At 40.5% G+C, this 22,670-nt stretch overlaps 1 protein-coding gene across 3 annotated transcripts; it reads right to left on the minus strand.

Moving 5' to 3' along the window:
• Positions 1–941: 941 nt before the first annotated feature.
• Positions 942–22,286, minus strand: LOC146632775 (ras-related protein Rap-1A-like). Of its 3 annotated transcripts, none has more exons than XM_085353495.1 (8): positions 22,230–22,286; positions 14,983–15,071; positions 12,887–12,955; positions 12,519–12,575; positions 11,240–11,380; positions 6,932–7,075; positions 6,471–6,601; positions 942–1,878 (listed from the first exon to the last, which is right to left on the minus strand). In XM_085353495.1, the coding sequence occupies exons 2-7, from the start codon at positions 15,037–15,039 to the stop codon at positions 6,512–6,514; spliced, it is 558 nt and encodes a 185-aa protein (XP_085209621.1). In that variant the 5' UTR covers positions 15,040–15,071; positions 22,230–22,286; the 3' UTR covers positions 942–1,878; positions 6,471–6,511. The 3 variants fall into 3 exon arrangements, with proteins under 3 accessions (XP_085209621.1, XP_085209622.1, XP_085209623.1); XM_085353496.1 differs by having other exon boundaries at positions 21,993–22,272; XM_085353497.1 differs by having other exon boundaries at positions 14,983–15,076; positions 22,230–22,258.
• Positions 22,287–22,670: the final 384 nt, after the last annotated feature.

Genomic DNA, 22,670 nt, shown 5'->3' on the forward strand with positions numbered 1-22,670 from the left:
GGGCCATCCAATCAAACAATGGGGCAGTGGCCTTGTAGTGAAGAGAGTTAAAGCAACTCAAGTAAAGACCAAATATAAAAGTAGGTCAAAATAAGTATACTGTATTCCATATATATATATATGGTTGAAAAATTATGATCACAGTTGCATGTTGTGGTTAAAACAGGTCAGGCTGTAATTTTATATGTTAACTATTTAATCATGACTTAGCATTACAAAAGAGTACAAGCACGCACTTATTTTCTTGAGGTTAGAAAAACCTACATGTATGCTGCTTCACCTCCACGCAATGCACGATTTAACCTTTCATCGTTTGTTGTATTTATATCTCTGCTCTTTCCTTTGCTCTGGAAATCAGAGGGAAGCGATTACAGAAAATCCCGTCTTTCAGGTGAGAAAGTGGGATTAAAAAGCAGGCTCAGAGTACAAGGTGTGAAAAATGCTCACAGTGTTTGGTGTGAAGCAGGATGTTGAAGATGCACTGTGTGCAGTTTCATTATCCGATTAAAAGCAGCATTATACGTTAAAAATGAACTGCTGGCTTTGCATTGGTTTACTGTGAGAGCTTCTAGGAGGTAGCGTGTCCATGTGTTATTCTTGTTCATATACTGACACCTAATGGCCATCGAGAGTACAGCAAAGCATGTGGAATAACAGTGCACTGAACAGTTTCTCCATTCAAAATCACTGGGTAACTGATTCCCACCAACATTACATTCCCATACAATTCCTATTTTTGTTCAATGTGGAATTCCAGAAAACAAGAAAATCTTGTGATCTCATATTTCATCCCAAATAAGTCAAATCCACTTTGAATAAAAGTTTAATTCACAAAAATACATTGACCAGTATAATGAAAATGTACTAAAATGTACTTTAATAATCCATAAAAGCTGGAACATTATTGACAGAAAAACACAAGAAGCATTATTAGAGTTGGTTTAGTATAATATATTTCAGCTTCGAGAGACATAGAAATCAATCCTTATTTTTCCCCATATTTCTTCTATAAAAGACCCATTTTTTCTGAAGCATTGTTATGCAAAAAGAAAAATGGCATTAGAATATATTATGGGAGCTATGAAATCCCGGTGACTGAGTATAAAATTAAGTCACATCAGAGAGAGATATCTGCAGAAGAGAAGTCCATGAACAAGAGGGCAAACAAAGAAAAAAAAATGTAATAAAAAAAATAATAATACATATCATAGACCTCGATCTACCATCACTGACATGACAGGCATGGAGAATAGGTGTATGGCTATAAAAAAAAAAAATTCTCACTTTTCCACTTTGATTTCACTTGAAAACATCTACACGTAATAACTGATGCTTTATTCATGCTCGTTTTTGAAGAATATTTATAATCATACAACTAAAGAGGTCAACTTCCATGTCTTTCAAATACAATATTGAAAAAGATGAAAAATACTGAATCCAAGTTCTAACTTTGTTTTCCTTCTTAAATGCTGTTATTTCTTTATGTTAAGCTGTCAAAAAATAAAAATAAGGGGCTGGCCATGTAGGCAGCTCGTGGACTTTTTTTTGTTTTTTTTTAACTTTCAGAGGCTTTGCTGCATTTTAATCAGAACATCGTCAGTTTGTGGTGCTGTTGTTGGTGCAGAGGTGGACGCTTCCCGTTCAGCGTTCACACTCAAACTGAGACAGAGGAAGGTCCTCGGAGGCGAGAGACCAGAGTCTACTCTCTCTTACTGTCTTTCTCTTTTCATTCTCTCTGGTGTAGATCATCCTCATCTTTGATAGGAGCAGTTCAGTCAGCTGATTCACCGTTTATGGCTGATGGAGGAAGGGTAGGGTCAGGGCTGTTGGAATGCTGGCACGTTCCAATCAGGGCAACAGTTCTTCATTACAGCATTTCTGCAAGACAGCACACTGTCAGTCCTTCCATAGCCAACTCAAATCACCCTCTGAAAGAAAATTAAGGCGGCAGTGCCCTCTACTGGCTGCTGAGCAGCATTGCAAGTGTTGCAATTTCATTAGAAAAAAAAATACACGGGCATATAGCATATATTATACCACTTTAAAGTAAAAGCATTAATGATTACAAGAATGATGTGTATAAACCTGGGATTTTAAGGCTTAAAAATAAAATTAAAAACTTATAACCTGCTTTTTGGACCCTTAATACAAAGTTTTTCATTCTTAAACTTCTTAGCGCTTTTCTTACATCTTAACCAGACCTTGGAAAAGAGATCAAATGTCTAACACAAAGCCTCAGGGGAAAATCACACCTCAGAGCAGAAAGTGAAGCCAGCAGTCCAACAGGGAGCACAGAGAAGTACTCCTGCACTATGTTCCTCAGAGGCACTTTCAGTGCCAAAGGCTTTAGGAAGCCGAGTGATCAGCATTTTGTGGCTTCTCTCAGCTGAGCAAAACTTCAATCAGTCCGTGTGCCAAAAGTCATGTGATGAGGTCTGCCGAGTTTCTGCTTGGGATGTTTAAACACTGCTCAGGTGCCATCTTTCCATTAACAGTCTGAGCTCTTAGCTCATGCTCGCCCTGTGCTTAAGTGTAGCTGCTGCAATTAAATGAACGTCTGTCTGGGCGAACACCGAGAGCCGCTGGTGTTCAACTCACAAACACCAAAATGAGAACAGAACACAAATAATATAATAGGAGTATATGCATGATGCTACAAGTGCAACTAGCAGGCTCGTGATTCATTTGCAGGCCAAGCTACCTTTCAGAGAGGCGGTGACAATAAGTTGGTAATGAGCGCAATAACAGATGCCCTGCAGTAACCATTCTTATTTCAAGTGTTCATGCGGTCTACTCTCATGTTGCTATAATCACATTCTGGCTACAGCAAATCTTGTTTTTCTTATTAGTCTTACAGTTAGCTTTCATAACTTCCATATGTTGTTGCTCGGTTTCTGATGAAGTATTCATTAACAGACCTCTTCAGACACATAGTAGAGCTCCTTCAAGAATATTAATGATAGCTTTATTTCATTAAGGTGTTTGGAATCTAGGGCCATGCAAGCTAACAGCTCCCTAAATATATCCCTCTCCCAGTGAATACAGTGACAGATAAAACCAGAGACTCAAAGTTCATGAGCTCATCAGGTCAACATGCTGGAAGCCACAAACTGACATGTCCCATTAACTCTCTGCGTCCCGTCTGTGCCTGGCACTGTATCCCCTCTCTCCCTCTCGCAGCGTATGAGCTGGTGGGCTGTGAGCAGTGGAACAGCGAGGTTGAAATCCCGTTAGTGCTGGTTCATTGGGCTGGCCGGCGTGAGAGTCGGGTAGGGTGGAGGTGGGGGGTGCTGGGAGTGCTGACGCCACCCTGGGGCATGCTAACAGAGGCCCCCGCTCTCACACACTGGAGCTCTAACTGACCAACACAGATGGGTTCAGACGAGGAACGCAGTGGGTGGTTCAGCGACCCTGCTGTCTGGGCTGGCTACAATGGCACTGTCTGTTTCACTAATCCAGTTTTATCTGCAAAATCAAAGTTTTATTCCTCCACCCTGGAAGTTAAAAGTAACTGAAGACGTAAGATCTCTCTGTTGGCTGTGTGAACCTGTCAGGTCTGGCAACACTGGGGTTTTGTTCTGACAACAGAGCTCAAAATACCAGCTAACAGATTGTAAGAGCTTCTAAAAGCGACTGCACTCTAACCAAAATACTGGAGGGAGGAAGAAAAAAAAAAAAAAAAGTTGTGCAAACTGTCGCTTGTTCAGCTACACCCTTTTTAATTTCAAACAACAAAGAGGCCATATGAGCTCCATTTTGCTCTTTTAATGACATTTGATTGTTTTCACAATATCATTCACCAATTAACAGCGAATAAACTGTTTAAGCTTTTTATTCTTGCTCACAATTAGATTCGTTTTTTGCTCCAATCCTTATGGCAAAATATCCCATAGGCTTGTCAGTCCTTTATTATTTATCTGTAGGCTTTATGGATGTGTACTCCTTATTTGTGGGTTCAGTATACTTATAAAAAAAAAAAAAAAACATAGCCAACTACTGATCTGGAAACATTAAAGCAGACTCGGGAGAAGTAGTTCATGTTTGGAGATTATATTAAAGTCAGCTGTTTATTATTGCGGAAATGCAATGCCACTTTATTACTGACAGGGAAATGTATTGACCGACTGTGAAGAACTTATTTGTCTACTTAGAAAAAAAAAAAGCACAGATCCCTAAAAAAAAAAATGTTAAGGGTCAGAGTCCTGCTCAAGGACACATCAGCTTCACTGACACCCAGGCTTTAGTCCTAAAACCCACTCATGTTCCATCCTGCAGCCCTTCGATCACCAGCAGATTTAGTCCCCGAGCCCAAACCAAACGCTGGCAAATATTTGGGCATTTACTGCTTCAAAAATAGGCTCCTGTGCTGTCGGCAAACACAGACCAAACAGCTCATGCAGAGTGTTACATCATTTGCAAATTCACAAAAGCTAACAGTTACATCTCCTTTGTACAGCGTCTGATCCAGATTCAACCTTTCACACAGCTACTTCAGCAAACAGGTTTAGCCTTTGACAGAAGGTCAAATGACACATCATGCAAACTAGTTTGTTTGAAGCATTCTGAACAGTTTACGCTTCACTACCTTCAAAGTTTGGAAACAATGAGGCCCAATTCAGTAATCTCCATGTGAGGGTGGCTGCACATCCTAAGTTCTTACAAGATTTCCTCAACTGAATAGATTGAGTTTCACCTGAAGGAAACGTTCTACATATGTAGTGGAAACTTTTGAAACTGGTGAGAGGTGGGTTAAATGGGCACAGTTCCATCGGGACATAATGAAAATTTTGACTTATTTTAGGTTACTGAAGATGTATGCCTGCAATATGACAAAAAGGATGGCTGCTCTCTGACCGCAGTTTTACTTAATTAGTAGTTTTTGCAGATTCTGATTAACAATGAAGCAAAAGCAAGTAGCTAACAGCTTACTCAATGTGCTGGCCATCTATTAAAATCTCATATAAGATTTATACAACTGTAGAAGAAACAAGGAAACATGTCATTAGTGTTTACAGAAAATGCTTTGCAGCTCCAATCTGCTCTCATGTTGCAGTCCAGACTTTGACGAATTGACTTTAATTATTGCCTGCGGTCGTTCTAAAATTAACAGACAAGATTGTCTGTTTGGAAGGATTCACAGAAATAAGCACTTAGCGTGACAGTTTTCAGACTTCCTCATTACCACTGTTAAAAAGAGGCTGGAGTGCCGCGGCGGGAGAGGTCCTTGCGTTTCTCCTCATGACCCAGCAGTATACCTGTGGCAGCCGCTGGCTGCAGTGCTGTTTTGAAAGTTGTGGAAGTGGAGTGGGTAGGGTTGAGCTGCCGTTTCTTTTGATCACCAGTTTTCTCCAGTTAAGGAGGTCAGACTCAGTCTTTATTTTTGACTTTGTTTTGGTAAGGTCAGGGGTGCAGGATTTGTGTTGATTTGTTTTTGTTTATTATTTTGGCCTCGGCTCACCCTGAAGTGTTGACACTCCCGTTTTGTTGTCCGTCTTTACCACTTTATAAATAAATCACATTATAAAGAACGGATTTGTTTCCTGTGGCTGCTTGGGTCATTGGGGGGCAGGTGCCTCACTCATGTTATTGCCTGGCCCTAGACGGGTCGTAACACCACAAAAAACAAAACAACATGGGTTGTTTTGTTTTTTTAAATCCTGTGAAAAAGATTTCAAAAGAAGCAGCTCTTCGTCTGGGAAACAACATGCTGACAGATCAGGATTTCCCAGACGTAACGAGCTGCTGCAGCTTGCTGAGGTCTGAAATTTATCTCCAGTTATCGCAGACTGACTCATTCATATTACAGGAATGAAGATTTAAAAAGCATTTCACAGGTCTGAAGGGTAATTCACGGATGCTTTCATTTCTAGACATTCACGGGGCCTATGCGTCATCAGTATCAATGAAATAATATTCACTGAATGACGAGTGAAGTTGTTTGTAGACTGTAAGAGAGCTAACGACAGATCAGTGTTGTGTATCTGCTGTTAGGTTGAAAAGTTCCTCTTCAGACCGTTTTAAACCAAGAACCTCTCTTGTAACCAGTTAAATGAATCACAGGGAGCCAGGTCAGGCATTACCTCATGTTGCTTGCTAATACACACACTATAATTGTGTAATCTATTGTCTCTACTTAAACCCTCAGTTATACCTCCAGCTACTTGGAGGGGGGGCTCCATCTCTAAACTGCATGTTTTGAGTTTATACAGGTACAATAACCACTGTGAACAGTTTATTTAGACTATAAAGTTAAAGTTGTTTCGACTTAACCGCACGCAAACAAACCCACATGACTAAAACGACAACTGATGTATGCAGTACCATCGGAGACAGCAGGAAGATCAAAGCCATTACATAACAATTAATCTGACAGCTTGTCTATGAATCATGAAGTTGTGAAGATGCCGGCTGCATGGGTATTTAAGACTAATGTGTTTTGAAACTGTAGACACAAACACACACACACACACCTGGCTCAGAGCTGCTGCAGGGGCTGAAGGGAGAAAGGTCTTTAAAGCAGAACGCAGTTGGATTTCTTTTTTGCCTTCTTCTTTTCCACTGGCGTTTTCCTATTTATCTGTCTGACCAAGTCATAGAAGATCTAAGAGAGAGAGAGAGAGAGAGACAACACAGATAAAATGTTAATAAAGCTCTAAACCTTATACCTTTAAGTACCCACACATAGCCTCGTCACTAAATGGATTTGTGTGACAGTTTGCAGACAGAAGGTTTAACAGGATGTAGCCCAGAGAATGAAGTATAATCCATCTAAGCTCATTATTACCTACATGTCAGAGAAACCTTAATTATGTGTCTTAAATAAATACAATTCTACTGATGATTGCAGTACACACATCCATCTGTGACTGAGATGGAAAACAAACTGAAAAATATATAGAGTTGCATTTTTGGAGGGGACGTTTGTACTCACATCAAGGACGTTGATCTTTGACTTAGCAGAGGACTCTAAAAAGGCACAGTGGTTCCACTGTCTGGCCAGGTTCTGGCCCTGCTCCTTCCCCACCACACGCTCATCCTCCAGGTCGCACTTGTTCCCTACAAGGATCATCGGCACCTGAGGACAGGTAAGAGCAAGCAGGTTCTGTTTGTGCCCACATGATTTATCCCCCATTGTCTGGTCACATATTCCTTGTTCATGCATTTTTAAAATTTATTTTAATGTAAAACTTAACATTTTATTCAGAAAAACTGTTCAGATTCCTCTAAATCCATTTGTCCTTACAACCTAGACTCCACTCTGTATGTCAGCAGGCTGTTTTAGGATTTAATATAAATCCTACAATTTGTATTATTCACAGCTGAGGCTGTAGTCCAGGTTCACATCCAACACAGATAAATTAGAAGTATACAGGATACACGTATACAGCTTGAATCACAAGACCGTACATAATGAGCCATGAATCAAAGTCTCCTCATGAAGGAGAAGAACCTTCCTTTTACTTTTGACTTTGTATAACTTCTTCGTTCATACCTTTTTGCCATTTTTCCCCTACAGAGAGGAAATTAGATATAGGAGAAAAGCAAACGTGTTTCCTATAAACACGTTTGCATTAAAAGGCTTCAGTAACTTTTCTTTTAGACTTTAAATACAAAATTTTAATACAAAAACTTTACTTTTTGTAAACTTAACCATAAACCTTTAAATGCCATTTTGCAGGGAGAAAAGGACCCTTCTTTGGAGGTGCAGCTGGGAATGTTAGAAAACAAACATTATCAAGATTGTTTTAATCCATTTGTCACCCTTTAACTCTACCTCAGGGAACGGTTAACAGTATAAAGGCCCAGGCTTTTTTATTGAACACACCAGCCACACACACACACACACATATAAACAAAGGGGTTAAATCTCTTGGAGTGAAAGGTAGTGAAAAAGCAATATCTGCAAACAAATGTACAACCCAAGTAAAAGACTGAAGAGATGAGTATTAACAGTCAATGAGTGTGCTTTTCTCTGAGGCCTGAATTGGAGGGTCACAAAGATGATCAATAAAAAAACGATCTCCTTCCCGGTGGGAAAGTAAAGAAAATCATTTAGGTTACACAACTGTGTCCAGAGAGATTAAAGAATCAATAGGAACTGACGAGGAAGGTGGTTTATTTTTAACTTTTGTTTCTTTAAAAGGGAAATAAATTAAAAGCAAAGCTGAGGGGACAGTCACTGAGATTAAGTGCAGCCAGTTTTGGAACCTCCTAAAACCAGCAATGCTGCTTCTTTTGTTCTCTCAAATGTTTTAATAACCAAAGGTCCCCTCAAAAAGAAAAGAAAACAGAAAAAAAAAAAAAAAAAAAAAAAAAAAGGAAAGCCTGAGGAGGACAGTATTCTGGGCAAAACTTCAGCCTCAACTGTCAAAGTAGGCAGAGCTGGGCAGTCAGGGTGTCGGGATGAGTCTCATCCTGCCTGCTGTTTCCTGCCCGGCTATCTAGGGAGAATGCTGGCCCGGAGGAAGTTATGACAGCCCCGCCCAACCGGGATAACATCGCTTTCCTTCCTGAATATTTTCAAATGTTTCAGCTGGATTCCATGCTCCAGCTGCTCTCTGGAATTATATGACACAGAGAGGTCTGTGTGTGGATGTGTTCATTCAGCCTGGGCTGCATTTCCACATTGAAACTTGGCTTAATAAACTAATCACTGTAAAACTGTATGATGTTAGAAAACGTCTCAGATGTGAGGAAGACTTTAAGATGTTGTCACAGGGTTCGTTCACGGGATATCTGCGTTTGTGATACAGCTTAGGAATCAACTGATGGAAAAAATTCTGCATGCAACAAAAGAGGCGCCAATAATATATCAGCCAGGAAAGTCTATTTGTGGCGCCAAATAAATTTATGCATGGGAAATCCTGCCTTCACTCTCTTCTGAGGACCTACAAATGCCCCCCAGACATGTCTTGTGGATGTGGAAAAGCTACATATTTTTAAGAAAAATACCAGTATCCTGACATGTGCTCACTTGTCCATACTCTTTTCCCCCCCAGTAAGTCTTCTTTTCAGAGGTTGCTGTTGGAGCACTACCGTCAGGCTTCTTGAGACAAAGTAAGATATAGGGTGAGTATTTTGTGCCCTTTCTATGGGGCAGACGACAGGAAACTGAGATGTTTAGATTAACCCCACAGAAGTTGGTGGTTGATGTTTGATATCTAAACAAATCCTCAAGCTGAACTGCTGAATGACACTTCTCCCACGGGTCCCGGGAGAACCAGTGGTATGCCCTCCTAACATAAACTCTTGAGTCAAGCTGGGATAAAAAGAATGGTGAGATGGCTGAAAGGATGGAGGTATGCAGGGAAAAAGGGAAAAAAATGTTCAGCGTCAGCAGAACACAAGGCAGCATTAGCCTACTTGAAGAATCCACACAACCCACAGAATCTGTTCAGACTTTATTAACATGCTACAGACAGGTCGTATCCCGCCCACAATGGCACGCCGAAGATTGGATTGTGGGTAACAGTGAACAGGCGGGTACAGAACGACAAAAATGAATGGAGTTAGTTCTTTAAAATGGAGCAGTGAGTCACAAGCATTGGAGTCAGGCATTACTACCATCCTAGTCACACGGGCAGAGACTGAGGTGGCCCGGAAAAGTCATAAGACCTCTCTTACATAAGAAGTGTGAAAGGAAATGAAGGAAGTGAGCTTTTAATTCACTAGTGTCTGCTCACTTACTTTATTTTTGCCACTAATGGCTCTTCTAAAGAGATGGAATTTGACCCTACTGTGTTCATTGAATGTACAACCATTAAAAGCCCTTTTAATTGAGCCTGGTGATATTAGGTGCATCTGTACATTATACCCGCTTTGCAGTAAATGGTGCATGTCAGAGCTGAGAATAAGAACAGCTGTAGCAGCATCAACGGTTTCTGCTTTAGCTCTGCAGTCACTTGAAAGATTTCTCAAACTAAGAAATCTGCCTTCTTGGAAGAAAAAGGGAAAACATGCCCAGCATTTCCTTTGGTCATGCATTCTTGCAAGGGGCAAAAAAGGATAAACAGATATCATGGCTATCAAAGGTAAGGGCACAAATGACCAGTGGACTGATAGCTGGCAGAGTGGCCATAATAGCCAGATAAGCTGAACTGTTTAAACTAAAAGATGTTTTCAAAGGGAACAGATTTCCAGAAGAAAAGAAACATCAACTCTTTCCTTGCGTGTCGAGAAGCCACTGGTCCTGCAATCCATCTGTTAGCCTGAGGCTAACCTCAGCTCCCAAACCATGGAGAGCCTAATGAAGAACCACAGTCTCACAACCCAGTTTTTGATGAGCTGAGGCTCTCCTTGCACTTCATGCCTGACAGTCCAATCACCCACATAGAGTGCCAGACCACATCAACACCACAAGGTTGGCCATCAAACAGAGGGGGGGAAGAATGCAACAGAAGCTGAAAAGGCCAGTTCAAATAAAAGCAGCACAATAATTGCACAAATATAGAGTAAGGGGAGCAAGAAAAAGAGAAAAGAGAGGTATTCTGCTCCAGGCTAGAGAGAGGCTTTGCAGATGGCTGACGGGGAACAGAGAGACGTAAGGAAGCAAAACCAAGAGGGTGGGTTATGGTAACATTCATTCCCTCAAGAGATCACCAAAAAAGGGCGTCTTAGATCCTGCTGACGCACTATCGACTCGACCAGAGAGGGGATAGAGGGCTTACTCGCTCCAGCAGTCCCACAATTTAGCAGATATATAGAAAACTGGAAATGTGCTGGTGACAAACAACAAGCTTGGAAAATAAGGAGATGACACATGCTCTTATTTGCAGCGTCGATGTGAGGCAGGCCTGATGGAGAAAACCACACAGTATACAGAAAAATCCCCGTGAGCACGAGTGCTCGGTGTCTGCAACAAACACTGATGAAACCGCAGGGACATACCCACACAACGTTAATATTAATCAGTGCTCAGTTATGCAGAGTACACAAGTTTGCCACTGTTTATACTCTATAAACATAACACCGTGACACTGATTGTGTTATGTTCAGATAATACAAATCTGCAATTAATTGCATAACACAGAGTGATTATAGTGTTGAATGGTATCTATAGCAACAGTCTGATCAGGCCCCTGAAAAATGTAGGCGGCTGAGCCCACGGACACAGGGCGTTTAGGTCTAACTGTACTCGTTGCCACTACTCTGCTTTCCACAGCCTACGTGATTAAAGAAAATTTTAGCCACAAACTGATAAAATTATAAAACGCTTGTACGCTTATGCCAGTATACTTACATCCTCTGTGTCCTTTACTCGTAGAATCTGTTCTCTCAGGTCTTGGAGGTCGTTGAAGGTGGACTGTGCTGTGATGGAGTATACCAGGGCAAAGCCTTGGCCATTCTTCATGTACAAGTCCCTCATAGCTGTGAACTGTTCCTACACAAGGGGGGAAAAAAAAAGATGGAGAGACTATGAGCGCTGTCCTAAAGCTTCCAACTTTTACTTATTGTTTTTTCTTTTTTTACTCTTTTATTCGCTGCACCAGTTTGACGATTACATTGCATATCTGTGACAAGATTACAAACTTTGCTGGATGGTTAAGTCTAAATAATCATTAAATCATTTGTCAAGCATAGATGTGTTGGCTCTAGATTGTCCCTTTTGTTTTGACTGGTCCATTTGTCAGAATTGAAACAGAAAAAAAAAAAGAAAATAAGCAATTTCAGGCCAGTGTACGTCGATGAAACTGAACACCATTTTATTATCAACTGAATAATCACAGTGGATTGGTTGAAATCCCAGTGGATAAAGAAACAGTATTGTGCAGGATTACAATTCTTGGATGTCTGTCAGGTTTTTCAGCAAAGACACACACACAGTGCAATGCAACGTGGTCTGTTACCGACAAACGCACACTTAAAACAGTTTCTGCACATCTCTAGGATAAGAGATGATGTGTTTCTCAGTCGCCAGTTCCCACACAGACAAATGTTTCAGAAATGTTCTTGCACGAGGACACCAGTGGGGGGGCAGAATAAGACTAATGTTAGATTGGTGTACAAAATATTCTAAAACAATCATAGATACACCATAAAAAGGCATCACAGTGTCAGCTCATAACTGGATGTCATTTCAGCTACTAAAGATCTCATTGCCCACTGTATCTGTGAAATACAACTTGTTTTAATGTTTCACAGTGTGGGAGACCGTCACATCTTGTATCAAATATCATTTATGAATATGTAAAAACTGCAGGCGAGGAAAAAGATTTCTGGTGCCAGGAGTCTGTTTCTTTTCTCCCAGATTGAGCCTGAGTAGCGTTGACTAATAGCATCTGAGCAGGTCACGGTCGAATGCAGGTAAACAGTGTGTGCAGAGAGAATCGACTGCTTTCTGACTACAATTTAGCTTTAAATAAATAAGGCTGTTTTCCCTAGAGGCCAAATTACCAAACACTACCTAACGCATTGTCCAATCTGAAACGCCTCTAGATTTACTAAAATATATATTCAGGAGTGCATATGCCCAGCAAAGCTGAGCATTTGAAGATTTCAGTGGCAGTGAGTTTACTTACTGTGCCGGCTGTGTCAAGAATTTCAAGCATACATTGCTGTCCATCTACCTCCACTTGCTGTAAGAAAACATGTAAGAGCATCTTTAATTTCAGGTCACTGAGCAAACAAAATTCATAGGTTATATTCATAGGTCATACACTGAAGACTGAAAGAGACAGCTAACACTGAGGGGAAACATGAAAGCAACCACACCAGTAGTATGAAGTCACAGGAAAATATAAAGAATGAAAACTAGGAATGAGAGGGTAACAGAGTAGAAGCAGTTGAATGAGAAAATTTCCGAGCACAATAATATGTGAACCTGAGGAGCAGCTGGTAACAATCAGCTCATTTCAAGCCAGCACTCTGCCTCTCACGGGACACTCACCTTTCTGTATGAGTCTTCTATTGTAGGGTCATATTTTTCCACAAAGATTCCTTGTACAAACTGAACTGTCTGTAAGGGGAGACACACAGAAAGCCAACATCAAACTGCTGGAGTAGCGCATGCAGCCAAAGTGCCATATCATCTAACACCTTGTCCACCTACGATCATCACAACTAGACAGGAATGAGGATGTTCATGAAGCCCAGCTGTGACCAAAAGCACAACATAATTATTCTACTGGCACACTTCTAAATCTGCATTTGTTTGAACTTTTTTATTTATCAAAAAATATTCAGTTAGAATAGTAAAATGTAGAAAATACAAGGGCTGATCCCCAGTTTAGGATTTGTACTTGTTTAATCATTGCTGTGAACCCAGAAGATGCAGAGAGTTAAGAGCTTTCAGTGCAAGAAAAATTGAGTGGCGCAAAAAAAATAAAATAGAGTGGCCAAATCACCACTTTGCTACTTGAATGTAAAAAAACAAAAAACGGCCTGCACATTCACATAAAACAATAGTGGAAGACAGGATCCTTTTCATGGTAAACAATCCTTTTCTTCACTTGGCTGGATGTACTAAAACTCTTCTAGATGTCTATTATCCAAGTCTACCACAATGAGAAGACTTCAAGACAGCAAACAGAGGGCAAACAAGGTAAAAACAATTTAGCCTCAAAAATGTTGAATATAGTATCCAGTAGTTTAGGCCAGATTAGACCTAGAAATGCAGAGGTGCCAGTTCAGTGTGGAAACAGCATTTTTTAGACCAATGAAATTAATCACTCAGTAAGAGAATAATGTGAAGAAATAAATATGGAGAAGGCTTGGAATGAGGCACACATCTCCATCTGTAAAAACATGCTGATGTCAATAGGACTACATTAGGATGTGTAGCTTCCAATAGCACTCACCATTTACCAGTGATATGACAAAAGACAGAGGCAGCTAACTCTGAAGCATATAGGAATATACTGTCAGCTCAGATCATTGACAGGCCAGTGTTTCAGAGTACAGATGGCCAGAAATCTTAACCTCACTGCAAAACCAACCCAGATGTTTTGGAGGTTGAAAAAACAAAACAAAAACACAGAAATATTCTCCAATGGTCAAGGTAATCAGCTGATCTCAATCAAGAAAGGAATTTACATGAAGACAAAACTAAAGGCAGAAAGCCCCACAAACAAGCAACTACAGTCAGCTGCACCAAAGGCCTGGCAAAGCATCACAAAGAAGGAAAGCCATCTGTGGTGATGTGCATGGCTTCCAGACTTGGGCAGTATTAAAAAAATGAACATTTTATATATAATTATATTAGTTTTTCCAAGTACATGTTAGGCCTGTGCATAAAAATGGTTATAATGCCAATGTTTCTGATCTTCAATCAGCATATCAGTTGCTTTATTTCAAATCTCATATGGTACATAGAGCCTAAATTATGATAAATGTGTCACTCTCCAAATAAACAGCAATGTCCAATTTTGGATTGTGTTAAAAGTGCTGTGCTGAGCGGCAGATTTACATTAGTGGGGTAGACCAAGTTCACCTGATAACATCTTAATCCTGCCTGTTTGAGGGATTAATCTGACACCTGGTTGAAATTAGCTGAGCAAAGCATACGACACATTTCACAGGCATCTGAGGTCTCCTGACAATAAAATACATCACTGCTCTGGTTCTGTTCTCTATCAACCTTAAGAAAAGTAAAAAAAACAGATTACGATGTCTATACATGTAAACACAGATGAGCTTAGGACTGGCACTCTTTGAACATTTCAAAAACCCTAACAATAAAACCATTATATGCATACAGGCAGCTAGTTTCGATAACACAGGCCTTGGAGATAGATTAAACCCTTGTCAGCAAACAAGCATGTTCTCAATAAATCCTTTAGGAAAAAATTTAAACAGTCAAAAGACAGTTTCATCTGTGCTCTATAAACCTCCATAATTAAAAATGTTTCACCGCATGCTTTCCTTCAAAAGCTAGCAAAGCCTCTTGCTGTTTTATTGACAATTATCTACAAAGTCTTTAGGGAACACATGGCAGGAGTAATAGAGGCAGCAGATGCAGGAAGAGGATTGGAAGGCCATACTCACCAAAGCAGACTTGCCCACACCTCCAGAGCCTAACACCACTAGCTTGTATTCACGCATGGCGGGATTGCTTCACTGGACAGCCCAACAGTCTGCACTGGACAAACAGGGAAAAATAAAAATTGGACAAACAAAATGAGCAAAGGTGTGAAAAAACAGTGGGGAAAAAGCAAAAAAGAAATCTCTTTTCAGGCAAATCAAAGGGATTTTTTTCCTGTCTGGTCTTTGAGTTTTTCCCACTCCAGAAAGAAAGGATTCTAGTCATTCCTGGAGGATATAGAGGAGAAGCAGGACAACAATGGAGGGAACACCCATAAGTGGAGCTGCTTCAGGGTGGAGGAGGTGAAGAGTATGTGACCCCCTCTCTAACAAAAACCAGCTGTGATGTGTATGTGTAGGGGGGAACTGAAGGAGAGAGGAGATGATACATTGATCTGGCAGATATTCCTCGTAATGACACAATCATTTGGCTTTCACACACACCAAAACACACCCTGCTTACAGATTTGTTAGTCACTGAGTCAATTTTTGGTTTTATAAAACAGCAATATGGTGGCGGTCTCCTTCGCTTATGACAGAAAACAGCTGAGCGAAGTGGAAAATGTGATGGAAGGAAATTGTGAAGTAAAAATATCCCTTTAAGAAACAAGGAGGTTATGAATCACTGGCACACACTGTGGCGTAAAGTCAGATTGGGTAGCCAACTGGGTCACTACAAGCTGGGCTACAGACTCAGAAGGGGTTTAGATGTAGCTAAGCAATGTGGGGATTTCTGATTCCTTATCTACTGATCTAACTTCATATCAAGCAGTGTCTCAGGGTTTTTCCTGGCTCAGAACAGGCCTGTGATGAGTGTCTACGCACAGCAATAAGAATAAACTCTGTGTACTTTAAAAGCAATCAGTCTGGTACCTTATTTGGCTGAAATCTTTGTTACTTCTCAACATTTTATACACAAACATGTCTATTATAGTTGAGGAAATTAAACCCCCATTAACAAAGCTGGTTTAGAAAAAACAATATTTTAAATAGGAGGAGATTTTCCAGTAATTGTCAAAGCTGCAGTCAAAAAAAGACATTCAACTTGAAATATAAACAATATTCTAAATTACTGATACAACCACAAAATGTGGTAGGGATGTATTTAGAGAACACTAAAACATTTTAATATCGGTTTTCTTCAAAGACACGGCAGCTGACTGCCAGCTTATGTTTTAATGAACCAAGCGCTTTTGGATCAAGGGCTAAAAAGTGCCGCTTGTTGACATCAAGGCTGTAACGAAAAAAATAAATAAAAATCAGATAGTAGCGCATGCTGAAATTAGGTCCCAAGGACAACTATATAGCCTCGATTAATCATCAACTCTTTTGCAAACATCAAAAGCCCAATCATCAGCTACTCTGGAAGCAGATGATCCTCTTCTGCACTGCTTTTTTTAAATAGCACACGCTAAACAAACTCTCAGGGGGAGTGGTCAAAGGACGAAGGACCTCCAGCTTCAATCACAAGCAGGGACCATGTGGGACATGAAGGCCAGAGTGTGCATAATTCATATTCTCTAATCCTCTGCACTCAAAGAGAAGTTCTCCTTGCATGATTAAGGGAGAGGAGCCAATGGGCGGTGAAGAAAAAGAACAGGGATGCACGAGTGCTATCCAAACGTGCGCCCCTGTACGCTCATGTAAACATTCAAGCACAAAGTCAAGTGCATGCAGTGTGTCACATATACAATGTGGTACAGACAATGTCACACTAAGATTTAGGCTACACTTCACTTGTCAGCTATGTGCACATCACAATTCCACTGTGAATGCTGTGGACTGACCCTTGCTAAGACGGATGACGTCAGGGGCTCGCTCTGTGACAGAGGCAGTCAGATTATTATGTGCCAGCTTCAAAGGTCATTATGGAGGATGAGTGTTCCTCCAAAAAAGTGCAGTCAAATTCCAGCTCCCATCTTTACCATTTCAAACCTCAGTTTGCAGCCTGTGCATATGAAGCAATTGTTTCTAAGGGTCCATTCCTCGCATGTGTCAACAAATAAAGTAACTACATGTTTTTAAAAAGGTGTAGAAAGGTTTAAAAAGACAGTTTTCTTTATTTGGACAGGCTGCCTAGCAAGGATATTTAACATGTTATTATCAGCACCGGGTAGGATACGAAAATGTTAGGAGGAATGCACCTACAAACTGTCTGCCAACAAAAATTAAGATGACAATAGGAAAGAAAGCAGCACAAACTACCAGGCAGATTAACTACTGTACAAAAAAAAAAAAAAGAAGTGTGCAAAGCCGAATATGACAACAAAACAAGGTCTGTGTGGATCACCCTCAAAAAAAAAAAAAAAAAAAAAAAGATAAACCAGAATAAGAGCCAGTCCAGACTTATTTCGAAGGATCAGTTACTAGTAACTAGCCATCCTTGGCCCTTCTTGTCTCAAGTCTCACTAATCCCTGGCTCGGTAAACAGGTTGATGTTCAATATCATTCATCTGCCTTTCCAAAGAGAAGCTCTTTCCACAATCAGAAACTCCAAAAAACTCCAACTCTGCCTTTATGAATTGCAGCTGGTGACAGCAGTCCTTTTTCTGCTCTTTAGAGGTGCTGTAAGCTGGAGGGACCCCTAACAAGAAGGGGGACAACACGACCAAGAGCCACTACACCAAGAACTCCAAGGCTGCACAGCAGAACAAGGACTGCTGGTTGAGACAAAAGTCAAATTAGAAAGTAAAAGCACAAAAAAAAGAATCCAAATCTGTCATGTACATCTGGAGTTTTCAGCACTGTAAGAATTACTTCTGACGTTAGCAGAGAGATTCCTCATTTCACAAGAGATGGAGATGTCGCCAAAATTTTGTTTCCTCTAAGAGTTTGCTGTTCAGCAAGTTAAAAATAATCTTTTCATTTACTGGACTAGTTTAGCATTAGTTCCGATCTCATATCCCCTTTTTCACACAAATGTGATGCTATTTTCAGAACAAAATGGAAATTAAGCCCTACAATCCGTGTTTCAGGGTTTTTCACAGTCTCTCTGATACTGGAAAGAAGTTAAGTTTAAAGTTACTGACATTTAAAGGAGTTTTGTAATCACCTACCTAACTGTAAGCAAATCTGACAGGGTATGGTTTCCCTTATTGCAATTATGGGTGCTTACCACAGCATATAAACAAATATATATTTAAAAAGAAAAAAAAAGTCACAGGCCATCATGTGCTGGAAATAAAAGTAACTGAACTGCCAATAAGTACTGAGACCACACCCAACTTCTAAAAAAATTATTTTACATAATTTCAAATTAATAAAAATAATACAGAACAGAGGCATGCAGCTGAGAACGAAATGCAACCTCATGGGCCTCTCTTACTAAATATTATATAGGTTTGACGGTTATGGTTTGACCTAACCTTCATTTTGATCTTAGACAGACCAGGGATTTCCCCCTCGTATACAATATTGCAGTGTCCCATCAAAAGGTTTTCTCCATTATTCAATGCCATACTGATAAAATTATTTTTCAACATTTCAATTTACTCTATCTTGAAATAATGGCCACAAATAAAAGACACCTCATTTTTCTAGCCAGGGGAAAACCGTGTACACACCTGTAAAGTTTTGTGGCTATTTCTTGTACAGTTGTGATACTGTCACACTGACAAATCCTGTCCTGAACACCAGGCAAAGAACCTAAAACCGTTTTGGTGGTAGTTCCCCCTACATGACCTGTCACTGGGAGCACATTTCTTTAGCATTATGACTCGCGCACAGAGATTCTCACAGTGAAAACAGTACCAGACAAACTACTGCAGCTGCTAAACATAGGTGACAGTCACCCAGCCGGCACTTTCTCACCAATTAGCACTGTTGGCAGCACTGATATATTTTTTTGTTTCAGTTCCTACCTTCAGGCAGGAGCTTCACAACCATCCATGCATGCACAAACAAACAAGCTGAAACACAGCTTTTACCCGTGACATTGATGAACACAGCCTGTCAATAACATATCAATAATCTTAGTGTAAAGTAATGTATGTGCCGCATTTTTTATTTATTTAATAATTTTACAGTTGTGTTGCTACTTATGCACGTGCACCATCAGTAGTTGTCCTTTTGTTGCACTTGTGCCAAAATAAATATAAAAAGGTCTTAAATCTCAAATCTGATTGCTTTCCCAAATTTTCATATGGCAGTCTATGTATGAAAACAATGAGTCAAAGTGCTGGTGAACTAACACGGAAGCTCAAATACAAATGAAGAGCAAAAAACCACTAAAAAAAAAAAAAAAAAAAAAAGAAGTAAATACTGCTACTAATAAAGTATTGAGAAACAGACCAAATTTCTTAGCTCAGAGTGTCTTAATTGATGCTAGAATCACTGGACTTGGTGCCATCTTTCACACCCCAAATGAACATATTGATTACAGCTCAAAGAGACTCTGCTTCATGTTTAATTTGCCAGCAACACAATTTTTGTTTCTTTTTGAGTTTTCCTTGAACTTGCAGCTACCTGCAGCCTGTTCTGCAAAAAGGTACTAAAGTGAGTGAAAAGAATACTCTCGTTCTGACACCTTGCCTGCATGATATCAGGGAAACTACACACAGCACAAGCCTGCAAACACAGTCACAATACCCGCAAAAATACACATAGGGCCATTTAAGGACATCAGCTTTTAAAACCAAACCAGTCTCTTTCCACTGCCCTCAACTACACACTGTCATTCCCAAGAAAACAAACACACCACTGCTGTTAATCTGCTTTCGTAGTAACCCCAGCAAATAAGGAGCGGGAGAAGGCCACATGCCACAGAAAACATGCTCCTCTATGACATCACTGCATCACTCACCCTCTACAGCCAAAGGTATGTATCCATCTAAGGCTGGGAATTGGATTAGGTGGCGCCGGTAGCAAGAGCATGCAGCGAATGCAAGTCTGGATAAACTGCAAAACTTAATTTAGTGAACAGGAGGCTGTTCAGCTAAAGTACAACCTCCCAGGATCCACAATTTCCTGGTCTACTGAGATTAATCCAACAGCAACGAAGCTGTCACACAAACTGACTCAGCAGGATGGGATGACTGACAGCTGCCCTCCGTATCCTCCACCCAGTGCGGATGGTGAACATGCACACATCCGCTGGTTACGCTAGCAGCACAATACCAACTCTTGTGGGTTTTCGCTTGCTTGACAAACTACATGTTGATGAGCTACGCTGTCAAAAAAAAAAAAAACCTACTTGTGGTTTAGGGTGAGATAACAGTTGCTCCAACAGTTTCTGCTAATAGGTGTTTTTATGTGTTCAAAAGTGCTTGCTCCTATGTTACCTCGACTAAAAACCGCAGTTCACTACACATAAGAAAGAAAAAAGAAGAAAAAAAAAAAAAAAAGTACTAACTTTAGAGGCTGCTGACAAAAAATATCTACAAACATTCCTTTGATCTTAGTTTAGTTGGGTCTAAGTTTGTCTTTACATGAAATTTCACCTGTAACAGATTTTCAAGTCCTGCTGTATAAGTAGCTTGGCAATTAATTGTAACTAATTAATTTGAAGTGTATCAACTTAAACTTGTCTGTAATTTCCTGCAATTACTACCAAATTACAAACCTCGCTAGGAAATTAGGAATTTACAAGCTTGTAAAATAAACGCTTACCACCAGAGTTACAATAAAGGGGAATTCCATGTTTTCACAGGTAACTAGAGTAAAATACTTTCTGAAGAAATTGTTTTGTGTTATCAATTAAACTAACTTCATTCAAGAAATAAAGACAGGTGTCAAAGAGTTTTTAGCTGCACTCGCCGATCACTCTTCTCTTACAAAAACATGAACTAACATAAAATAACCCAATAATCCAATAATCAAGTTATACAACTCTCTTTTTTTTCTTATCTCCTACAACCTTAAATGCCCCCATGAGTCAGAGCTAAACTGCAGCCAGGCACACAAACTCTGTGACTTAATTATGACAAAGACCCGTAACTGACAAGCCTTGTCAGCTGAATGCATCTGTGTTACTGGGGCCCTGACCTGTAACCACATCCTCTTTCCTAAGCGCAAAAAGGCTTCATGCTGATAGGATGGAAAAGGAGTAGCTACCTACTAAAATAACCTCTTCCAGTCTCTGTTCCTGTTCAAGAATCCTGACAGCAGGCTGGCTTGCTTACTAAGAGGGAGGGTAGGGGTTATTGGCATAGATGGCATCTTTAAAGTCAGGTTCGGGGAAGTGTGTAATTTCAACAAAGAAAAAGTGAAATAAAGTACCCTTGAGGCAGTGAGCCTCTTTGTAAAAAGGGCCGATTAACTGGGAAAGTGACCTGCTGTGTGTTTACAGTTTCAAGGATGGGGCACACACCTTTCCTGCTTCACATCTCTCCCCCTGAAGCAGAAATAATATGCGATAGGCTGTCACGAAGCTTGGAGTCAGACAAGAGAAAGTAATTTGAGCTCTTTGGTTATCTCACTGTGAATCTACCTAATTTGCTTAAGGCAGCGGCATATGCTTATCACTTCAGGTCATGCCAAGTCCCTGCAATCTGTGGCTCGGACTAAACCACACAGCACAACACTGTCGATGTGTGATTATTACAACATGAGCTCCAGCAACATTAATCAAATTCTGGTCAAATCATAAGCCCGCTTACAGATAAACCCTTAAAATGGCATAATCTATAATCCACGCGAGTGAGGCCGGCATGTGTCCGCAAGCAGTCTAGTTTCAAACCAGCAACTAGCCTAAGTCCCGTTATCAAGCTTGTTAGCAAAATGCCGCTAACTAGCTAGCTTTAACTGCCTGCTGCGGGCCGCCGACACTTCACAAACCGCTAGCCGCGGCTCGTTAGCAAGCGAGCTAACTAGCCGACACATTCCCGACCTCTGCGCACTATCAAAACACAACCACCCTGTCAGAAGCCCGCCTCAAACAACCCTACCTTACTATTCCCGACCAAACCAGACGTGGCAAGCACTAAATCAAGCCACACTGCAGTGTATTTTCTCGGGAAAGCCACAGCTAACGTTACCTGCCCTTCCGTCTGGCCTTGACTAAAATGGGAGTGCACACTCCGGTATGTACTTGCGGGCAATTCCTCTCCTTTATTCGGCGAAAAAACACACACGCATACACACACAGACACACACGGCGTGTGATGATGAATTCGCTAATGGCCACGCAAGCGTCGGCGCTACGTAGTCCCGTGCAAATGACTTATTATTCGACCGCATTCAGCACGTAGTAAAGTTTGGCTTTCTGCACTTACCGTATCTTGCTCGCTGTCTCCTCGCCGCTCCGCAAGTGTCAGTTTGCCTCGGGCCCGTGCGCGCAGCAGACGTCACTCCCCGCTGATTCTCATTTTTCTTAAAAGGGCATGACACATCGGCCGCGCGCCCCGCGTCATTTGCATGATAACGGACTGCACAGTAACGCTAAGTACTAACACACTCACGTAACCTGGATTCATGCATTATAACTGTTTTATAGCAAATAACCTTTGTTGTACAATTAAGCAGTGCTCAAAGTCAAGCACTTTCTGGTTGTGAGTTATGTGAAAAATGCAAACAAATGTAAAAAAACAAAACATAAAAAACAAAGTTTGTGTACAAAATAATTTCTTTTCACTAAGATTATAAATTGTGTGAGATAAAGTCTAAATCAAGTCTCAAGAGCCCCACGAAGACACTTAAAATTTATTTTAATTGAA

The sequence above is a fragment of the Diplotaxodon limnothrissa genome, linkage group LG5, assembly GCF_057381915.1.
Source record: "Diplotaxodon limnothrissa isolate DT_005_m linkage group LG5, D_limnothrissa_male_GT1.1, whole genome shotgun sequence".
NCBI lineage: Eukaryota > Metazoa > Chordata > Actinopteri > Cichliformes > Cichlidae > Diplotaxodon > Diplotaxodon limnothrissa.